We start from the raw sequence: 21,497 nt of genomic DNA, 5'->3' as shown, positions 1-21,497 counted from the left end.
CATCATTTAGCAGTAGATCAGAAATGTATTTTGGGCCTAAACCATTCAGAAACCAGCAACAGTATTTTGAAATCAATTATTTGACAGATAGGAAGCCAGTGTAAAGACCTCAGGACTGGAGTAATGTGATCCAAGAAATAAACCAAACTTATTTTTCATAGATTACTTTGCCCTTATCCTCTCCCTCTCTCTGGGCAGCTCTGAGGCGAGCCACTCGACGGTGCGTTGGCGGGCCTCCTCCCACGTGAACCTGGGGGAGTATCCCAGGTCGTCCTTGGCCTTCTGGTAGGAGAAGCTGAAGGGCGTGTTCAACATGGTGACCAGCTGCCGGTTCAGCGGCGGCACGATGCGTACGACGGGTCGGACCATCAGGCACAGCATCTCCATCAGGAAGCACACCAGGTAGAGCAGGCACAGCGGGAACATCAGCTTCTCCTGGATGTTGAAGCCCAGAGGCGACATCACAACATAGTTAAAATCAGAGTAACTCATGTGTGGTGTGTCGTCGGAAATGAAGTAAAACTTTCCTCCGATAGCGTTTCTCTTCTGTGGATCTTTGAGGCTGCGAGCTGCTTGGAGGTGGGCCGTAGCCACGTTACCGACGTACACCGGATTCACTTTAGCTTCTGGTTTGGACATGCGGTAAAGAAGGTTTTTATTCTTTATGCCGTCGCCCATGTGGCCCAGCAGGAAGCGGCAGCCCTCCCCGTAGATGTACATGGGTCTGAGGGCGCAGGTGGCCAGGCGGCCCCCGTTGTGGAGCATCTCTCCGTGGGCCTGGAGCGTCCGCTGCTCCGCCTCCTGCTTCGTCCTGCTGTAGGCGAACTTCAGAGCGCAGGAGTACTCCATGTCCTCGCTGCCGTTGATTATTGGGTCACCTTGAGAGTTTGGTCCCATCACCTCGATGGTGCTCGTGTAGATGAAGGACACAACGTTCTCCTGAACACAAGCCTCCAGGAGCAGCTGCGTTCCTGCCAAAGAAATAGTGCATACACGTTAAAAGAGATTTTAAATCACGGTGTTCAGAAGAGGGCATACGATGGCCTTGAAGGTCAAATCACCACAACATTACGTAAAACACAAAAACATTTTACAAAATACAACAAGTTTTCAGAAAAGTGTGTCTGTTAGTTTGTATTGACATTTAGTTTGAGATTTTTGTATGTGTCAAATATTTTTGTGTTTTTCTTTTTTATTGTTATTGTGTTTTGACCTTCAGGGCCACCATACAATTCTTTCTTCTTTCGTCACATCAACAAAAAAGTTAAAGGTACTGTAGGGTAGGTAATTCACTTCAGAAACACTTTTTGTTATATTCCATGGAATGCTCTTAACATCCCGATAGCAATGAATATATTAAATGCTTTGACAATAAATACATTAAAAAAATTCATCTGTGGAAGCCGTGGCGCTGTAAAAAGCACGACCAATCATCTGAGCCGGCCCGGCTAAAATAACTGGATGGCCTACCTGCCTGTCAGCCTTCCATCTCGTGCACAAACTTATCTCGTGCCCTCATTGGTCATGTGCGCGTTCGTGTGTGTTGGAGGAGGGGCTCTGTAAGGAAGTCTGAAGGAAGGGGCAGATTTCTTTCGGCTGTGTACTTTCAAATTCTAGCGCACTCGAGCTGGTTTCTCCATTCTTACCTACCCTACCTTTAACAGATCAAGTAGACTAGAATTTAAAGGCAGATAATCTGTTGGTTGCTATAAAAATAGTTCTTCTCTATCTCTCAGTGCATTCAAGTGCTGTCCTTACCTTTGACATTGACCCCGTATATCTCACGGTACTCCACCGAGTCATTAACATCAATAATGGATGCGACGTGGAAGACGATCGATGCACCTCTACAGCTTTTTCTCAGGAAATCAGCGTCTCTGATGTCTCCCTCACAAACACTCAGCGTTGTTTCGCCTCTACAGTCTGACACACAAGACACTCATTGATTAACACTCATCTATAAATCACATTCTTTATTTAAACGGAATGCATTGAGGTGTAGACATAATACACAATATAGCAGAGTAAAAACAATATAAAACAATACATCTGAGGCATTAAGGACAAACAAAATGTAAGGCAATTGAATCAACTAAAGCAAGAAGAATTGGATCTGAAGTAGGATGACATTTAAGACGTTTAAATTGCACTAAGGATCATAGCTTAAGATTGTGCTAACGTTACTTAGTTTGTAAAACAAAACCATCTACAGAATTATCTTCGGTATTTATTTTAAAGTAGTTGCATATACAGACATTAACCAACTACGTAAACTCATTTGTTTTAGAAATAATCTCTGCTGGTTTAGTTGAGGTTAAGATAGAAGGAATACAAATCAATCACTTTTTTAATTTTAAAATTATTCATCGGTAATTGCTCCCTAAATTGGATCTTGGAAAAATAGATTTTCAAAAAAAATCAAAGAGCTGGTACTACAAAGCGTTGCCAAGTAATTGTTCTTCAGCCTCATAATATTAAGGGTATAAAAGAGTAAATCCAATAATTTTTACTTGCTGCCAGAGACACACTTCTCTCTATACTTTGAAGATTGCTGCAGAAGGAATAAAAACATTATATGTTGTCAGGTTTTACCCTCCAGAGACTGTAGAAGCTGTGGCTGTACGTGTTTGTCCAGCAGTCGGATCTCAGCCAGCTTCTCCTCCTCCAGCAGCAGCCTCACCAGCCTCTTCCCCAGAAACCCTCCAGCTCCCGTCACTACACACACCTCGCCTCTCAGAGACATCGCAGCTCAATCCTGTATTAGTATCAGGACACAAAACTCTTACAATGAAACCCCTTTTTGAAGCCTTCTCAAAAGAAAAACAACTCAAAAAAGGCTGGATGTTTCCGGTTCTGTTTGTGAGAGAACAACTCTTCTGCACTCCCTGCCTCAAGTATTTCACTTTTTGTAAACTCACAAACTTCACCAGAAAAAGTCATTAGTTGCTCCAGGGCAGTGTTAAAAAAAAAAGGGATGGGCTCTGATTTTACAGGATGGATTGTGATGCTAGACAAAATAATGGGATGGGACGTTTTAAATGCCAAGGACATCTGCTGGTATAATCTTTGGAAATAACACTGACTCACAATCAGCATGTGATGCAGAGTAAAACATGATAATTGGTATGATAATAATCAACATGCATTGATTTTCTTTGTAGAAGTAGTAACAGTTAGCAGTGCTTTGTGTATAACAAGTCAAAGACAATCTATAACAAAGCATCTTTTAAGATATGTATTAATCAGGTAAACATATTCAGTCCGCTAAAAAGGATAGTTGTTGTCTCTGAGATGTAGTGCAGTAAATGTGATCATAATATATGGAAAACAGAGTGGCAACTTTGGAGAAACCAGCAAGTGTGTAAGCTAGGCTTTTATCCAGGTGTGCAGAGGAAGAGGAGCCACATCTTATCCAGGTGTGCAGAGGAAGAGGAGCCACATCTTAATGGCTTCTTTTATCCATGTTTTCTGACTGGGTTTGTCTGATTTCACAGTTTATGGGTTAAGCTCACCAGATATCAAAATGCTCACCAGATATCAAAATGTATGTGCACAAGCACTGAAAAAGTGGGTCTTTCATAATATGTCACCGATAACATTACATTACATAACATGTCACTTGTTAGACGCTTTTATCCAAAGCGACTTACATACTCAATACTGTGGGCAATCCCCACAGGAGCAATTTGGGGTGACATTGAGGGTGTTTCTCAATCGCAAGTAAAGCTGCTGCAGAGCCACTATTTCAAGCATACTACGTCATCGAGTGCCGCCGAAGTACTGTTCCAATCTCCAGCATACTTGGAATTCTACCGAGCCCGGCGTACTCCGTTTGGAGAAATATCGAGGCTGCATGAGTAGACTCCGCGGTCTTAAAATCCCCACAATGCTTTGCGCACGGACCAATTTCCCCAAATCTGGGGCGGAAGATGTAAGGCGGGGCCTCTCATATGACGCACACTTGCTAGCCTGTTCCACTCTTTGTTTTCCAAATGTCAGGAAGTATTCTTGCCTCGCTTCTGAAGCAAGATGCTCGGCAGACATGTGCTACCAAGCAAGCGTACTCGCGATTGAGAAACACCCACTGACTGCAGTGGGGTTTGAACCTGTGACCCCCTGATCCGAACACCAACGCACAACCCACTGCACGACACGCCACCGTAATTCAAATATAATTATCCAAGCATTGCTCCTACTGTATGTCTCAGTATGGATTTCCCTTTCTGCACATACACACGCCTGCTCTGAATCAGCCTCATTAGTCCTAGAGTTTTCTACTTATTAGCTCATACTCCTCCCCCTCAGGTTGCAAATGAGTCCTGTGCTGTGATTCATTTTGCACGCTTTTGTACCCACCTTTGCAGAATCAGAATATCTTTATCGTCTTTATACATACGTACAGTATAATGAACTTAAGTTTGTAGATTGAGCCCACACAATAGCCATGTTTGAACAACACTTTATATCACATTGCTGAATCATTTTCCTCTCTGTTTTGTCAAAACACTTTGAGGGACATTTTGCCAAGGTTCATTTTGAAGGGAAGATGAGTAGATCTGTTCTCCAGTATATTATTCAAATACTTTTCACTCCCGAAGAACGTACAAGGCTAGATCAGCCAAATACAATAATATTCAACGTTTCAAGGTGACATCTGTCGGCCAGAAGGCCAGAAGTAGTTTTCCCTCGCACAGTGATGAATTATAGTTTATCATTGGCCATGGTTTGCTCTGGGAATTGTAAACTGGGTCATGTGGCTGTGGAGGAAACTCCACTGCTGCAGGGTTTCTGTGGTGATTATCAGTATTATCATGTCCATGAACATCAAGGATAACATTCCTACACTGGTGGGAAACTAATAAGAACATTTACTCAAGTATTAAACTAAAGTACAACTCTGGAGGACTTTTATTTTAGATATTTCAATGTACTTCTACCTTATACTTCAGCTCCACTTAATCTAAGAGGGAAATGTTGTACTTTTGGGTCCACTGCATTTATTTTACAATTTTAATTACTTTGCAGATTCAGATTAATAATACAATCTTTAATCAACAAAAATATTTAGATTTATTTTCATAGATTCATAAACCACGAATACACGAAAAGTCATACAAATGTTAACCAGGTCTAACGTTGAAGTGATGAAAAAAAGAATGCATTAATGTTTATAATCCAATGTTTAAAGGTGGGGTAGGTAATTTTGGAGAAACCAGCTCGAGTGCGCTAGAATTTGAAAATACACAGCTGGAAAAAATCTGCCACTTCCTTACAGAGCCCCTCCTCCAACACACACGAACGCGCACATGACCAATGAGGGCACGAGATAAGTTTGTGCACAGATGGAAGGCTGACAGGCAGGTAGGCCATCCAGTTATTTTAGCCGGGCCGGCTCAAATGATTGGTCGTGCTTTTTACAGTACTACGGCTTCCACAGATGAATTTTTTTAATGGATTTTTTGTCAAAGCACTTCAGATATTCATTGCTATCGGGATGTTAAGAGCATTCCATGGAATATAACAAAAAGTGTATCTCGAACCGGTTTCTCAAACTTACCTACCCCACCTTTAATTGTTTCAAAAATATATCTTATTCTGAGATTGATCATTGAATGAGTACTTTTACTTTTGGTAATTTGGTCTCTTTTGATACTTATACTTGTTTACTTTAAAGACTCACACTGTGGTGTTACTACTTTTATGTATGGAAAATATACTTCTCCACTCACTGACTACACTTCAGTTTTTAATCAGGAGTCGAAAATAGACTCTTTAGTCTCTTGACGTTAGATACGTAAGTTCATTTGAAGTTATTTCCGATGTGGCTGATTGGTTTTAATTAGCTAGAGTATGCATAATATAGATAAATTAGGTCGAGTCTCTTCTTATTATAGAGTCTATGTATAGTAGCTGCCTGATTTCCAGTATTTGTAGTCCTTGGGGCTGCAGTTGATATCACAGCTGTCTGTTGTCTTATCTGCAGGGTGAAGGATGAAGTCTCAAGGATAGTTTCATCGTCATCAGATCCACTGAAGAGTGTGTGTTTCTGTGAGTTAATATGTTTGTGCAGAGCTGCAGGTTCTCTTGTTGTCTTACGGCCCATCCACACGGCGGCGTGCGTTGAAGCTTCAACGCTTTGCCCATTCACTTTGAATGGGGTGACGTCACGCTTTGCCGAACTGCATTGTGGTTCCGTTGTTTTGCTTTGCCCGCGTTGCTCGCTTCAAAAGTTGAGCAATGTTCAACTTTTGAAGCTTCGACGGAAGCGTCAGCCAATCAAATCATATGCCAGTACAAGCTCTAGCCAATCAAACCGCGTGCTTGTGTGTCCGGGGCGGGAGATTCATGTGATTGGTTGTTGGTCGAGTTTCAGACACGCCCACCGGCAAGCTTCGACGCTTGGCATTATTCACTGACAGTGATTAATGTGACATAAGGAGTATCATTAAAACTTTATTTTCATTTAAAAACATTGCATAAATATACAAAACCATTTTTACATGTCTGAATCTGTGCGTAAACTAAGTTATATTTCGAAAATGTGTCTTTCTGATTGAACTACATGGTTAAGGAACATCAGGAATTTCCAATTGAACATCTCAATCATAATAAAAACATGTTTCCTTCTGGCTTACATCTCATGACTCTGAGCTAGCTGAAACACATAAATGAGCCACATTGTGCTTTTGACACACTTCATTATGAGTTACGCTGATCCCCCGTTTGATCGTGTGCCATTGAGTAACAAAGAAAGTATTTGTTAGTGGGATAAGGACAACATTGTTTTCATGACATTATTAGAGAGTGACTAATGCTATCCCTGAATTTGGAAACTCCTGTTAATTCCAAGGTTATAGAGGTTCATGTGATTGATTTCAATGTCTTTGACCTGTGAAACATCAATAGTAAATGTCATTTGAGGGGGAGGTTTGACCTTACATTAAAGATGGAAGGTGTGTTTAACATGTGGAAACTGCATAGCTAAAAACACAAGCAGGGGACTTTGGCTGACAATAAAATGCAAGGACAGGAAATGGCACTAAAGATAGCAAAGTGTTATAGAGGGACGTGGCATTTTCAAACACTTGAATGTCGTAATAGCTTGCCACGCTTGCACCTGCTTGTCTTTGCAACCCACACTGCTTCCTGTTTTGCCTTCTTCACACTCAAGGCTAAAGACATCCATAACATTCATCTGTTTGCAACTTATATATATCAATATTCCAATTACTTGTATATAGACTATTCTGCACTATTTATATTATATTATATTCTATTGTATTTACTTGCACTATTATCTGTTTTATTGTGTTGCACTGTTGGAGGAGCCTGTGACCTAAGATTTTCGTTGTCATAGCTACACTGTAGCTATTGTACAAATGACAACAAAAGCCTTGAATCTAAATCGGAAACTTCTTTGGTGCATGATCAGCTCTTGTCTGTGGGCAGAGGGCACTCCTGAATCTGAGCCTCGTCCACCGACCCCTCGGGCAGATGAACGGTCATCGTGCAGGCTCTGATCCCCCCCAGAGGCTCCAACACGTTGAACACCCGGTCCCAGACGTCCTTCTCCGGGTCGTACCGCTGCACAATGTCCACCATGCACCTGCTGTTCCAGGAGTACCCCCCCACCACGTAGATCTGCCCGCCAAACACCGTCACCCCTACATCGCTCTGGCCCCGAGGCATCGGAGCCACCACGCTCCACTGGTCGGTGTCCGGGCTGTAGAACTCGCAGCCCAGCACGTCGTCGTAGTCGCTGCTGCCTCTGAAGTGATTCCCTCCCATCACGTAGAGTCTTTCTCCCGCCGTGCACATGCAGTGAAGGCCGCGCAGCTCCATCATGTCGGAGCGGCGACTCCACGTGTCGGCGGCGGGGTCGTAGCACCAGAGCTCCTTCTGGAAGGTGTCGCGGGTGATGCCACCTGCGTGACAAAAGAGAATTAAACTAATGTTACTGTATGTTTCAAAACGATAAATACCCTAGGTGTTTCATTATAACAGGGGTCTTCAACCAAGGACCCTTAGATGAAATACAGACAAAGCAGATGGCCCAATCCCAAACCGCCCCCTACACCCTACCCCTACCCCTCCGTTTGCGCGTTCGCGCGGAGGGTCCCCCACATTAAGTGCTGTTCCAAACCAACGAGTGTGGAGCGGGGTGGAGGGGGAGTGGGCTATCAAGCCCTCAAACAGCGAGTCTGCATCGGTGCTGACTTCACCTGCTGCCCTACCTGACCGGTGTCAATGCTGTGTGTGTCCGTCAGGAAACACGCTGTTTACAAACAGTTCCAGCAAACATCCACTGATAAATTGCGATGTTAACAACCTCATGATAACCTCATATTTTTTTTACTTAGGATCGTATACCTGTGTTTAGTCTAGAAAAAGGTAAATGTGTGCATTTTATTATAAAGTTGTGTATATTTACAGACTGTTGCAAAAACTAAGAAGCTTATAAACATCAGGTTTAAAACTAAAAGAGCTTTACAAAAAAGTAACACAATAAAAGATGTTTGGAGTTTTATTTGAGTTATTAATTTACATTTTTTGTCTAAGAGATGCTGATTTGAAACCGTTGTTACATACAGTTGCGGCATTTCCTGTTTCTCTGCCGGAGAGAGGGGAGTTTGTCCCAAAGCTTGCCGCTGTATTTACTCCCTCCATCTGACAGGAGGGAGCCTCGTTGAGCTGCGAGTGTGGCTACAGACGGAGTTCACTCCGTCACGGAGGGGTAGGGTCGAGGGAGTGGTTTGGGATTGGGCCGATATTTACCAAACATATTAAACAGGGCCTACAGTAACGTGTTAGTGTCATTTATAACACACTGTTTACTGTGCATACATACTAAGCCATTATCGCTACATGCCACACTGTGATTAAGCATATTTAGCTTACATTAGCTAGACTGCCGATTGATAGTGTTTTGTAAATGTAAAGTTTTCTTTTTTAAATCTTTGCTACATCTCATTTTTTGGATACTTGTGAATTTAATGTGTCCTATCCATGCTTTAATTGTTTTAACTTTCAAAGCATTGTCAGATAATCTTTTTCCGTCCCTCCTGGAGTAACTCTGAGGACCCTCTAGGGGTCACAGACCCCATGTAGAAGACCCAAGGAAGGAAAGGATGGTTACGGATAATGAGAATGTTTACACAATTCAAATGTATGTATGAATAAAGCTGAAATACTTGAATACAAAATTAGATGTATGCAAAGCTTCAAAAATCTAAATAATATTAGATATGCATAAATGAAGCACACAAGTCATTGAATACTGTTGCAATGGGTTTGATACAGAAGAGTGTTTTATCAACATAGTTGTAAATAATAATAATTCCAGTCAAGAACCCCCTTCAAATTAGACTTCCTAATAGATACCCAAGCAGAAAACCATGTAAAACAAACTTTAACCCCTTTAGTATTGTGTCTCTTGTTTAGTTTATACTGAGCATGAGTTTAAGAATGTGACTCACACACAGTATGTTGTGTATTCTGGTAAACATGACCTACGCTTTATAGCTTCTGAGAGCCGTGGGTTTTACATTTGTTGCGAGGTATTGAGACAGACCTTCGTGTGAAACTTATTTCTCTGCTCTCAATGTGAGAAACTGGTTTCCTGGCCAAAGTTGCTAAGAAACCCAGCGGTTGGCTGAGAGTAGCTCATGAGAGTCTGCGGCTAAACAGGAAGTGGTTTCAAATAGGATAGTCATGCAAGCCTCGGAAAAAAAACCATCTTATCAAAATATAAAAAAATGTTCTAGTACTATGGTCTCCCAATCTGATGCCAGGGCTGCCTTTAAAGCTGTTAGTGGGTCCCTCTTTGGTTTGTCTTGCACATAGCCAGAGAGTTAAAAGGAAGATTCCAGTTGCTTGGTATTAGTAAGGCAAACAAGTCTGGAATTATGGTTTCTATTTTAGATCCAATTCCCATCATGCCTGCAGCATTACACGCTCTTTAAGGCTTTTGAGCATCCACATGGTTCTCTTCTGTTTGTGTGAAATTTGATGTTGTTATTTATTATACAATTGTATCACTTTGGGGAGTGTGAAGTCTCTTTCAAAAGAGATGCTATCCGTCACAACTCTATATAGGCTGTCAATCTTATGAAGAAGTTGCATGATTTTGTTAGGCAGCTGTGAGAAAGCTTTAATAAGGAAGTGAAGTGAGATGCTGGGTGTTTGAAGCGTGTGGTCGACACAGGAGACGCTCTAAGTTGCGTCCCCCTGTGAACAGTCAGTGTTGGTTTCTTTTTACCACAAGCAGGTTTTCTGTAACTCCTACTATGAGCGTCACCTTTACCTAACAGTGATGTCTTTGCTAAACTTAACTAGAATATAATCATAGAGGTAACAGAACAGAACATGTCTATATGAGTCATTCCTGAAATGGTCATAAGAGAAGTTTAGGAAGACACTGACTTGTTTATTTTAGGGAATTCACACATTGGCTTATGATACATTATGCCTTTTTTTTTACACATTTTTAACAAGTATTAAAGCTGTGGTTTTATGCACTTTGAAAACATGGTTTCACTTCCGTATGTTAAACATTGTAACTTTACCTGAGATGTACATGAGGTTTCCATGCACTGTTCCAGCGTGGCCATAGTGAGGCTCCACCATGTTGGTCACAAATGTCCACTCATTTTTCCTCAGGTTGTAGCACTCCACCGTGTCTGATTAAAGAGGGATAAAGTTTGGAAAAGGAGAACATTTAATTAAGTCTATCTTTAGATACCTGCATTAAAATAATCCTAATTCCTGAGTTTTGTTTTTATTCAGAAAAACATCTCCAGTAGTTAACAGGAGCAACAGCTGTAGTCAGGAGTAGTATCAGAAGAGCAATATGTTTTCTTTCAGTACTGATTTCCAAAAGAAAATGTGTTAATATGCTAATTTAAAAAGGCTATAATCAATATTTTAAAACAACTAAACAATGACAGTCCTTCATCACCTGCATCTGCATTCCCCTCAGCTTTACATAGCTGTATAGTGAGTTTCAGTTCATTTACTGAAAGCACTGTTTTCAGACCCACCGTGCACTATTTCTAGAGAAAAAGCTCTAAACACCCAACTTTGCACAACCTACTAATCACCAAACAGTAGAGAAACCCAGTTAGCGGTTAGCTGCTGAACAAAGTGGAGCGTTTGGCAGCAAAAGAGATAGATATTTACCTACGGTATCGGTGGTAAAAGAGGGATAATATTGGACTTAAAGGTCTCCTATCATGCTATTTTTAGGCATATATTATGGGTCTCAGATATATACAAATATATAAAAAAACATGTCTATGATGTGTTTTGCTCAAAATACCAAACAGATGATGCATTTTAGACATCCCTCATATCCCTCTATTCCAGCCCTGTTACAGAAACGCTGATTATGGGTCCTTAGCTTTAAAAAGAGGAGGTGGAGCTAATGCCTGCTCAGAATTACCCGACAGATTCAGCTTAATGCTCCCGTCATTAAACGCCATATCATGTTCCGAACCACATCAAGGATTATTTCTGAAACAGTATGGAGCTCAAATGCTTTTTCTCTTGCGGGTTATACCACAAGGTGAGTTCCTTTTTTTTTTATATCCTGCTTTTTTACACATACTCTCTCCAGTACAGCTTAGCTCTGAGTGTTAGCGATGCTTGCTAATGTAAACACTGACCATATTACGTCCAAAACATTCGGGCATTGTTTCTGACAGCAACGTTTCTGATAGTGCCATGGGTCCACATTTCCGATATTACGTCATATCGGAAGCAAATCTGGATCAGCTCCGTTGAACCCCCGTTTTTAGAGATTTGGGTACGGAGGAAAAGAGAGAGGGTTTTGTTTCTGACACTTTGTGAGTTCCCTGACACACCGGGGACACATAGTTATGTATAAAAGACATAAAAAAGTGCATTTTGCGTGATAGGTCCCCTTTAAAATTGGTCAGCTACCAGTAGTAAAAGCAGTATTGACAGCAGTGAATTGTTTGCAGCTCACCGATCTCCCCTGATGTATTCCTTCCTCCCACTGCAAACAGTTTCCCCTTCAGAGCGCTCAGGTGGAAGAAGGTCCTCTTCTCGTTGAGTGAAGCGATCTGAAGCCATTTGTCGAAGCGCGGGTCGTAGCGGTAAGCGGTGTCTATGGCCGTCTTACCTTTGGTGTCATAAGTGCTCTGGCCTGAGAAGTCAACAAGAATAAAAAAGCTTCTGGATTATTTTGGTTATACTTGGAATGGTGATCATGCATGAGGAAGTGGTTTAATTTGTAAAACAAAATTGTGCAAGTCTGCAGTTCCTGTTCACCAGACCAACTAGTCTTGGGTTATGTGGCAGATTCTATGGGCAGACTTTTTATCCTTTTTTCACAGTATCGGTTAGGGTATTTGCATAATAAGGTTCAAGTTTCTCTGTGACACAATATGTCAACGCATATGCACATTTGGTCACTGGTGATGGATTGCCATAGAACTTCGATTCACTTCACATCAATGAGCAAATGTGCTTATTTTAAATTATTACTGGTCTACATTGTTTCCCTTATTTTTATTTATATAATATTGATATTTTGTACTAATTAATTTGTTCCTTTATTTTTGCACATCACTATCCTGTAGTTAGCATGGACCATGTTTGACATTTTAGCTGTTTGGTGTATATGTGTTTGCCCATAGTTAAAAACCAATGTTAAATCAACACATGCAGTTTGAACTTCCTGAAGAGTGTGCAGTGCAGTTGCTCTGACCTCCAACAATAAAGAGGAAACCTCCAAGCAGAGCCACGCCATGCTGGTACCGTGGGACCTCCATGGGCTTCAGGGCCCTCCAAATGCCGCTCTTCTCGTCATACAGCCTCAGCTCCCGGCTCACCACCAGCTGCTGTCGCATCACACCTCCGAGTGCCAGGATGTGTGTGTCGTCTGAACGTATCTGAGTCCGCTCGGTCTGCAGGGCTGGCTGCATGAAAGGCATCATCTGGTAGTTGCTGGCCTCCAGCAGCAGGTTCACACAGGCCGTGTCCGAGCGCATCATGGACTCTGCTCCTTCTTCATCATCCTGGGAGATCTGAATCAGCTCGCTGGGGCTCATCAGTGGGAAGCGAATGTGGCGCATCAAGCCGTAGACAGAGGAGCGGCGGTTGGGGTAGTCATACTCCAACCATCCTTTGGCGATGTGGTAAAGCTCCAACTCAGAGAAACCCTGCAGGGAGTTTTTGGCCAGAGCGTTGGCCATGCTGGTTTCAGATAGCTGGAGGTAGCGGTCGCACTCTACCAACGCCGAGAGGTTCTGTCGCACAAATTCACCTGGGTTTGATACAACAAAGAAAAGTTATTTATTATGTTATCAAACCAGAATGATGTCTAATCTTAAAGATAAGATAGGATAAGATAAACCCTTTATACATCCCTGTTGGGAAGTTCAGCATCAAAAAGAGTGAAACACAGGGTAGGATAGGTAAGAGTTCCCATCACACAAGGATAATAGGAATACAACATTAAAGTCAAATACACATGATCAAAATATGAACATATGAACATGATTAAATTAGTAATTCTAAAGAAGGTAAGTAGATACAAACAATGGAGTGGTTTTAGTGATTGCTGACTTTCTGTAGCTCAATGCTGATCATACCTTCCACCTGATCTATGTATTATGACAGATTTAAGAAAGATTATACATTAAGATTCGATTAGTTTTATGAAAACTCACCTATATTCAGCTGGAGGTCCTTCAGAAGCAGGTCTGTGGCGATGCGCTCCACCTCCCCACAGTTATCAATAGTGATCTGCATCGAATGACAACACAAGTGGGAAATAAAGTTAAACAAATTGTTGAAAAATGACAACTTTTCACTGCATAACGTAAGACATGTCATCAATACTTTGCCTAGTTTGCAGCTGCAACTATTTATAATCAATCACAAGTGGGCCCCCATGAAGATATGTAATTCTGCACTGATTCATTACAAAGAAAAGCAATGAATAAAACAATGAAAAGTCATGGAGCTGCAACTATTAACAATTACAATCAAAGGTCACTCATATTTATCTTTTATTCTGCACTGTTTAATTGCCACCAAGAGAGAGGGCATTCGGGGGACAGTGGAGCACTTGGAGCGATCTTGCAGTTTTAATGACCTGAATTTATGCATCATCATCATTTCTCTCACCTCGCTGCTCAGTAGCTGATTACAGAAGCTCAGGACGGGCATGACCTGCAAGAAGTTTGCCGCCTCCAGAGTCTCCTGGAGATTAACCATGTCGAGGTTGACTTTGGATGTGTAAATGAAGTCTATAATGTTCTTTAAGCCCAACTTAGTGACTCCATGCAGCTTGATCTCTCTCATCTCCTGCTCCCTCATGCCTCCTGAAGGACAGAACAAGTACAAAGAGGTGAATGTAGTATTTGAAAAAGATTTGTGCACAGTCATGAAGATACAGAAACAGACACTGTAAAGCCTGGCTGTATGATGTCAGACAAATACAGAGGTATAGCTGTTAAAAAGGTTGTAACAAAAATGTCTTCATATCCTCTGCAAAGCTGCAACTGAAATGCAGAAGTGAGTCAAGTTCTTCCTCTTTTCTTTTACTATAGTGAATGCTATTCGAGAAGTGTAAGTATGAGTAGTGGCACCTGGACTAAATAACATGTTTGGCATTTTATATTACCCTTCTTCACCACAACATCGACATTTACCATAGGGAAGAATCCTGTATGTATTCATGAATATTTTGCAAATCTAGTAATGTGACAGCACAGACTAACATTAGTGAAAGTAGGCCTATGCTAGCTAACAAACTTAGTCTGAGATGGCTACATAACATAGGATTAACACTTTTTAGTATGTGAGTACAATGGCTTTTGTGTTTGTTGATAATTAGCAAATGTTAGCATGTTATTAAATTATATATATATACCTGCCAAATATCCGAGTGTTAGCATTATAATCAGGAGCATGTTTTGTTTGCTATCGTTAGCATTTAGCACAAAGTACACCTTTCAGGATATCGGGTAGCCACGTGATAAAAGTGCATGTCATTCCCCAACACTATTACCCCCACTTTCCTGTCTCTCTCCACTACATCTATTATAAAGTCACAAAATGACCCTAAAATAATATTTATTTAAAAAATGAAATAGGCCAACAGCCTCACAGAGCTTGCTAGCATGTTGCTTGACTATTAGCCTTATTTGGACTGAGGTTTGTTGTGAATTCATGTATTTCTAATGGTTTATCCACCCAAATATTCCATGTAGTGTTACTCTAAAATGGAAATGTATTGTCCCTTATTGTACTTCACCATGTCTTTGACTCGAAAGCCCGAGTTTCCTACGTTGTCTGCTTTCAGCCTAATAAACCTGGATATCTCACCTGTAAACATCGCCTTGAAATAGTCACTGGATGAAGCCATGATGACTCTGTGCACTGGGAAAGTGTCTGTGCTGTCTCCAGGGACCAAGACGACATCACAGAGTGTCTCATCAGCCCGAAAAGCATCAAAGCCCTGCAGGAAATCACAATATTTGACATAATTAGCTGCAGTTTTACATCGAATGACATTTATTTAGAGAAACATTTGACTATTGTTCAGTTAAATGTGGTACCAAAAACATAAATATATGCAAAAGTAGTATGAATGCTTGTTGTTTGTATTTTGTCTTCTGAATGTTGTACGTCTCTTGTTTTTGTATTTTTGATGGCACCTTAATCTCATCTCATTGTACCTGTATAATGACAATAAAGGATTCTATTCTATATTCTAAAAAGATACAGGAAGTAAATTCAATGTTATTTTAGGTGCCAGTGTGCAACTCCCACATAAGATGAGAATTAAATGATGACTAGCTTTCTCCAGTAAGTGTGTCCCAAAAGGAATGTTTGTGTTTAAGTGACAAACCTGCAACACAGCAGATCCGTGCTCATTGCTGCTGAACACCTTGGACAGCGGTCTGGGGGGAAGTTTGGGCTTTGTGGCTTTATCTGGACGTTTAGGTGGTGCTGCAACAGGTAGAGGAGCTGGAGCAGGAGGAGGAGCAGGAGCTGGTTCAGGGTCTGGTGGAGGAGGTGGCCTGTCATCTATTGGACACAAATGGAGAACAGATACCTCGAAGGTGAGAAAAGTCATGATACATACTACGGGAGGCGTGTGGCGCAGTGGACTAGTGCGTTGGTGTTCGGATCAGGGGAGTACAGGTTCAAACCTCACTGCAGTCAGCATGTCGTTGTGTCCTTGGGCAAGACACTGAAGTTCACCCCAAATTGCTCCTGTGGGGATTGCCCACAGTATTGAGTATGTAAGTCGCTTTGGATAAAAGCGTCTAACAAGTAACATGTACTTCAGCTAGAGGTGCATGGACCTGCTAAGATGGTGATGGTGAGAACTAATGGAGATGAAGTATAGCAATATTAGCAACAAGATGCATGTCAAGTATCAAAAGTAAAAGTTCTTATCATGCAAAGAGACCCCTTAAATGTTATTTAGATGTAGTTAGTTGAGCTGTAAGAATTATTTCCTATTCATGTTTATCTATAATAATGCCTTGGATGATCACTTTGAATGTAAAGTGTATTTCCTCCCTGACATCATATGGGCTCAGTATTTAATAGTAATAATTAGCAGTAAAGGATGCACACACACACACACACACACACACACACACACACACACACACACACACACACACACACACACACACACACACACACACACACACACACACACACACACACACCTTGCTGAGCAGGAAGTCTCTCCGGCTGAGCTGGAGGTCTCGGAGGATCCCGGGAATGATGTCTGCTCAGACGAGAGAATGTACGGCTCAGCCTCGACGAACCGCTGTCATCTCCACTTCCCCTGGAGGAGGAGGAGGAGGAGGAGGAGGAGGAGGAGGAGGAGGAGGAGGAGGAGGAGGAGGAGGAGAAGCTTGAATTTTACTGTGTCATTTTCAATTCCTCAACAATAGACTCTTATCACAGGGCAATCTGATTATGTGACATCAATAACTATGCTGTCGTTCCTATAATCATATAAGCTTTATGAATTTGTATTTGATTATTGAGTGTTTGTATCCTGCATTTCTTGCACATTGGTCTTGCAGCATTGTTTATTATTGTATGTCTTACTGTATATGTTTCTCCCATGTTCCCCTTTAAACTGTGGGGTTTTTCTCTGGAAGTGTTTCCTTGTACGATGTGAGGGTCTAAGGACAGAGGGTGTCATATTGTCATACTGATATTCTGTACAAACTGTGAAGTCCACTGAGACAAATGTAACATTTGTGATATTGGGCTGGATAAATAAACATTGATTGATTGATGATTGATATATTTATGTTGTATTGTTGGAGGACTTAAGATGTATAATAACATTGCCATTACTACAGCTATGACAATAAAGCCTTTGAGTTTCAATCTTCAATCTCTGCTTCTTTATTTATTATGTTAGCCTTTATTTAGCTCCTGATTCTGAATCTGAAACCTGTCAACATGATTTATTTTAAAAGTGTCATTAACTGTAAGGGCAGTTTGACACTTAATTTAGTTTTGTATCCCAGCACTTCCTCTTATGTTGTGTACAAATACCACTTCCTTCAGTTATTTTGGCAGACCTTAAATACTTGCATGGCCTTAAACGGTCTCTAATGTGAATAATTTGATAAATGGAGATTCGTGCTGCAGACCAGCAGCTTACAGAAGTCCCTCATTGGTTTTGTGTTCAGTGTTTTGAAAAGGAGGAACCCGTAAAGTCGACCACTTCTCCTCTTTAAACTATTTCCTGACAAGCTACTCACATACAGTAAGGTACAAAACAACAACAATACTCTGAGAAAGAAAACATACACATATTAAAAGGTGTTAACCAAATTCAGGAAAGTGTATATTTTTTAATTAGTTAATACTCTTATCTTATTTTTTACTTTTTTAAATGGATAAGGAATTTAATTAAAATTATGAGGTGCCTTATTCGCCAAAATTGGAGCAGATAATGACATGTCTTGTAATTCACAAAGACCTCCTGGAAAACAATTAAATAATTAACAATTAAATATTTCATTTTTATTTAACACAATGTGAATAGAAAGCAGTTTGAATTGCTTTATTCTAACAACATTTCTTGGAATTACAAGTGTCCAAATGCTTAAATATTTATGTAAAACCTAAGTACTTACCTAAGTAAAAATATAATCCTTTAAAAACATATCATGTGTTCCTGTCCCTAAAAACATGAAACACATTGTGCAGAAGAAGAAATGCTCCAAAATGATTTAGGAAAGAAACAAAGAAATAGGAAACTCCAACTCTTTAATTTGAGTGTTTGTGTTTCAAACCTCATGACTGGGAACTCCTCAAATTCAACAAATCTACAAACCCTCAAATAATCCTGAAAATAAAATACAAGGGTTGAATGATGGCAAATATTTTAACAAGAGGAGAAATATTGAAATATAAAAACAGCTTACCCCATTTCATTAGCCTCTTGTGGTTGAGGACGCTGGTTACGCTGATGAGACTTCCTGGAGACACATAAAAGTTGAAGTGGATGGAAATAGATTTTATGAAATACAAAATAAAAGATTATGCTAAATGTGATGATTTTTCAGCCCAAAAGAAAACCATTACAGGAAAAAGTCATCCATGGTAAACAGAAATATCTCTTCCTCTGTGAAATGACCCATCTTTGACTATATGTATGTGACTCTCTGCATAGACTCTGTATAAGGTCATTCTTCCTGTTGTGATGTTCCCTTTTCTACACTGTGATCAATTCTGTGTTTGCTGTGGCCTCGCTCGTTGAAAGACAGACTCCAGACATTTTCTAAATACTTTTAGACCTTTCCCTTACAAACAGCATACACGTCATATCATATTTCTTTCCCCCAAAGGTTGTGGATCAAAGTGAATTTTGTGAGGTTTTATTTATAATGTCAGCATTCATTTACCACATCCTCGTGTGAAGTTAATCATTAGATGAAATCAGACATTTCACAGACATTGTGGTCATTCAGCTGCAGAATAATTCCTATCATTAACCCTTATGTTGTGTTCGGGTCTTCCGTGATCCGTTTCAAGTTAAAATGATATAATAACTACGCTCTAGTTTTTTTTTATCGGAACAAGGCTTCATGATATCCTCCACAACAGCTATATAAACTCTACAAAACTGATTTTGACAATTTTAGCCAAGTCTGAAGGTCTCTAAAAAAAAAAGTGTATCATTTGGTATTCGGGTCTGGGAAGACCCAGCAGCATTGGTGGGGGTGACTCGGGGTCAAATTTGGCCCAATCAAGATTAATCTTTGACTTTAGACACCCATCCCCCACCCCCTTCATCCACTGTAACAATCATTTTTCGCAACATGCACCTGGTCTCCCCTCCCTCTGCCCCCCTCCCCCCAAGGGAACTCGACCTTTCTCAAAGAATATGTACACTAACACTTGAACCTGAACACACATATGCACGTGTGCAATATGTGGTGTAATGAGTTTTGGGGCCATCAAATAAAATAACAACAGGATTGTACGGTTATGAATGCATAATAAGTTAGTTATGATGTAATTCAAACAATATTGGATGATAGTCATTCTTTTTGTGTGTTTTGGACTGAGATAAATCATGGGTCAAAATTGACCCGCGAACACCATGAACGGTAACAGCTTTCGAACACAACACAAGGGTTAAACAAATAAATGTGCATAATTGGACAAAAATAATGACCAATAATCTTTTTTATGCTCCCTAATTATTTTCATCTACCTACCACATTTTTTTAAGTATGTGATGAATCATTTAGTGACCTTAATCTATCAATGTATTGTTCTTATAGCAGTTTTTAATTGTTCAATTAGATCCCCCGTTCATCTTTGTACAGCTTCAGCGTTTCTGTGATAATATTTGTCATGTTATTGTGGTCTGAGAGACTTGCTTGTTTGAACGCAATTTTAAAAAAGGTGACAGTTTCTGCCGACCACACATAATTACTCAAGTGGAAAAAGTGCTGTTTTTGACAACACGTAACATAGCATCGTTACATCATAAAATGACTTTAATAGTATTACAGGCATCTACTTTGTATTTCCTGTTATTTTGTTTTCAGTGAGCTGCCAGGTTTCAGTGCACCTGTCTTTTGTTTTTTGGTGTTCTTTGTTTCATCTTGAAATGTCTTCATGTTATTAGGTTATGTTCATATGTGGACCCTGAGAAGTGCATCAGCTAATGGGATCCCACATCATGCAAATACCTTAAATCACCTCTTACAATAAACAATATGTCTCTTTTTTAATTCAAGAAGTGATTTAATTTAGGTGTATTTGTGTGACCGCACTCAAGTTTCTTTCAACGTATCATTATGATGTAAGTGATGATACAGTGTCAATATCCATTAACCTACAAATTATATATTTGCAGTTTTAAATACACATATTCCCTCTATAAATCCTGCACACTGTGTATATAGACATGTAGTACATACATTTATGTTTATGTATTCAAAATAATATACTAGCCTACTGTACGCATTTAATATTTATGCCTTTGCACTATTATATACACATTATGTAGACATTGTATGTTTGTACTAAAATACTTTGTATGTACATAGTTGTTTTTTTAACCTCATTCTTGTTGTCTTGTTTTTTCGCTGTGTGTATTTCCATCGTCCTGTAAATTGTTCAGTGAGTAGCACAGAGACCATTTGAAACTGGTGTCAAACCTTTCATGTTTGTGCACGTACTTGGCCAATAAAGCTGATCCTGTGACAGTTTAATAACACATGTCTACAAAACCTGATACAAATGTGTACAAGTATGTCCATCACTGCAGCCTGAATGTACCTCACTGCAGTTTAAACAGACAATTATGAACTTGAGGTACTTTATTGTCATGTACTGTTCCCTGCTGCAGGTGCGTCACATGGATCCAGATCTAAAACACACAGAATCACCTGTTGAGGACTTACCTGGAAGAAAGCTTCCTCAGCAGCCCGGACCCCAGGCCTCCCTCCAGCCTGTATGTCTTAACAGCCCGATCTGTGAGAGGAACTCAGCAGAGAAATGTCTGCTGCTCTGCACCAGCTGCTCGGAGAGTTGAAGCGTATGCGTGTGCATCAACTTTTTTTTGCCTAAACCGAGACCTCAGTCACTTCCTGTGCTACTTCTCTTTCTCAGGGTGCGCCTTCTTGCATCTCCCCACACCAGTGTGACACACTTGTGATACTGTTAGTGAAATCAGCAGCAAAAAGTATCACCAGCTGTTTCAAAGGTTTTGAATTGAACACAAAGGCACACTAGCAGGCCTTAAATATGGAGGAATGTTCTCAAAAATGATCATTGATTCTTATATTTTAAGGTATTTGCATGTCTTTTACTGGATGAAAGTTGAAAACATGTTACTCAACAGAATGCAAAGACAAAACCAAATGGTCTTTTTTTTTCTATCTTTAGCTGGGCCTTGACCTTTAGCTGATGTATGAATATAAGAGATTTAAAACAATACTGCATTTGAATCTTCTTAA

The 21,497-nt window shown here is 40.4% G+C and overlaps 2 protein-coding genes across 2 annotated transcripts; both read right to left on the bottom strand.

Annotated features, from left to right (window-relative positions):
* Positions 1-62: 62 nt before the first annotated feature.
* hsd3b1 (hydroxy-delta-5-steroid dehydrogenase, 3 beta- and steroid delta-isomerase 1) lies at positions 63-2,797 on the bottom strand. The gene is made up of 3 exons (XM_034147459.1): positions 2,593-2,797; positions 1,759-1,923; positions 63-971 (listed from the first exon to the last, which is right to left on the bottom strand). Exons 1-3 carry the CDS (start codon positions 2,741-2,743, stop codon positions 163-165), a joined length of 1,125 nt encoding a protein of 374 aa, XP_034003350.1. The 5' UTR covers positions 2,744-2,797; the 3' UTR covers positions 63-162.
* Positions 2,798-6,440: 3,643 nt separating this feature from the next.
* On the bottom strand, positions 6,441-21,095 carry si:rp71-68n21.9 (kelch-like protein 9). The gene is made up of 11 exons (XM_034147458.1): positions 20,943-21,095; positions 18,447-18,500; positions 16,719-16,840; positions 15,884-16,062; positions 15,358-15,490; positions 14,155-14,351; positions 13,695-13,770; positions 12,731-13,288; positions 11,987-12,166; positions 10,566-10,679; positions 6,441-7,925 (listed from the first exon to the last, which is right to left on the bottom strand). Exons 2-11 carry the CDS (start codon positions 18,449-18,451, stop codon positions 7,429-7,431), a joined length of 2,061 nt encoding a protein of 686 aa, XP_034003349.1. The 5' UTR covers positions 18,452-18,500; positions 20,943-21,095; the 3' UTR covers positions 6,441-7,428.
* Between the last annotated feature and the right edge of the window lie 402 nt (positions 21,096-21,497).

This window comes from Trematomus bernacchii, unplaced genomic scaffold, assembly GCF_902827165.1.
Source record: "Trematomus bernacchii unplaced genomic scaffold, fTreBer1.1, whole genome shotgun sequence".
In the NCBI taxonomy this organism is placed as follows: domain Eukaryota; kingdom Metazoa; phylum Chordata; class Actinopteri; order Perciformes; family Nototheniidae; genus Trematomus; species Trematomus bernacchii.
The sequence above is the reverse complement of the archived record's forward strand: the minus strand, read 5'-3'. Positions and strand labels throughout refer to the sequence as shown.

Excerpts from the sequence above, each read along its gene's own strand:
- hsd3b1 (XM_034147459.1), bottom strand. The coding sequence starts at position 2,743 with ATGTCTCTGAGAGGCGAGGTGTGTGTAGTGACGGGAGCTGGAGGGTTT. Across the intron at positions 1,924-2,592 it reads GCTTCTACAGTCTCTGGAGG|ACTGTAGAGGCGAAACAACG; the intron begins GTAAAACCTGAC and ends CTTGTGTGTCAG. Across the intron at positions 972-1,758 it reads ATACGGGGTCAATGTCAAAG|GAACGCAGCTGCTCCTGGAG; the intron begins GTAAGGACAGCA and ends TTTCTTTGGCAG.
- si:rp71-68n21.9 (XM_034147458.1), bottom strand. Across the intron at positions 16,063-16,718 it reads GAGACTTCCTGCTCAGCAAG|ATGACAGGCCACCTCCTCCA; the intron begins GTGTGTGTGTGT and ends TGTGTCCAATAG. Across the intron at positions 13,771-14,154 it reads ATCAGCTACTGAGCAGCGAG|ATCACTATTGATAACTGTGG; the intron begins GTGAGAGAAATG and ends CATTCGATGCAG.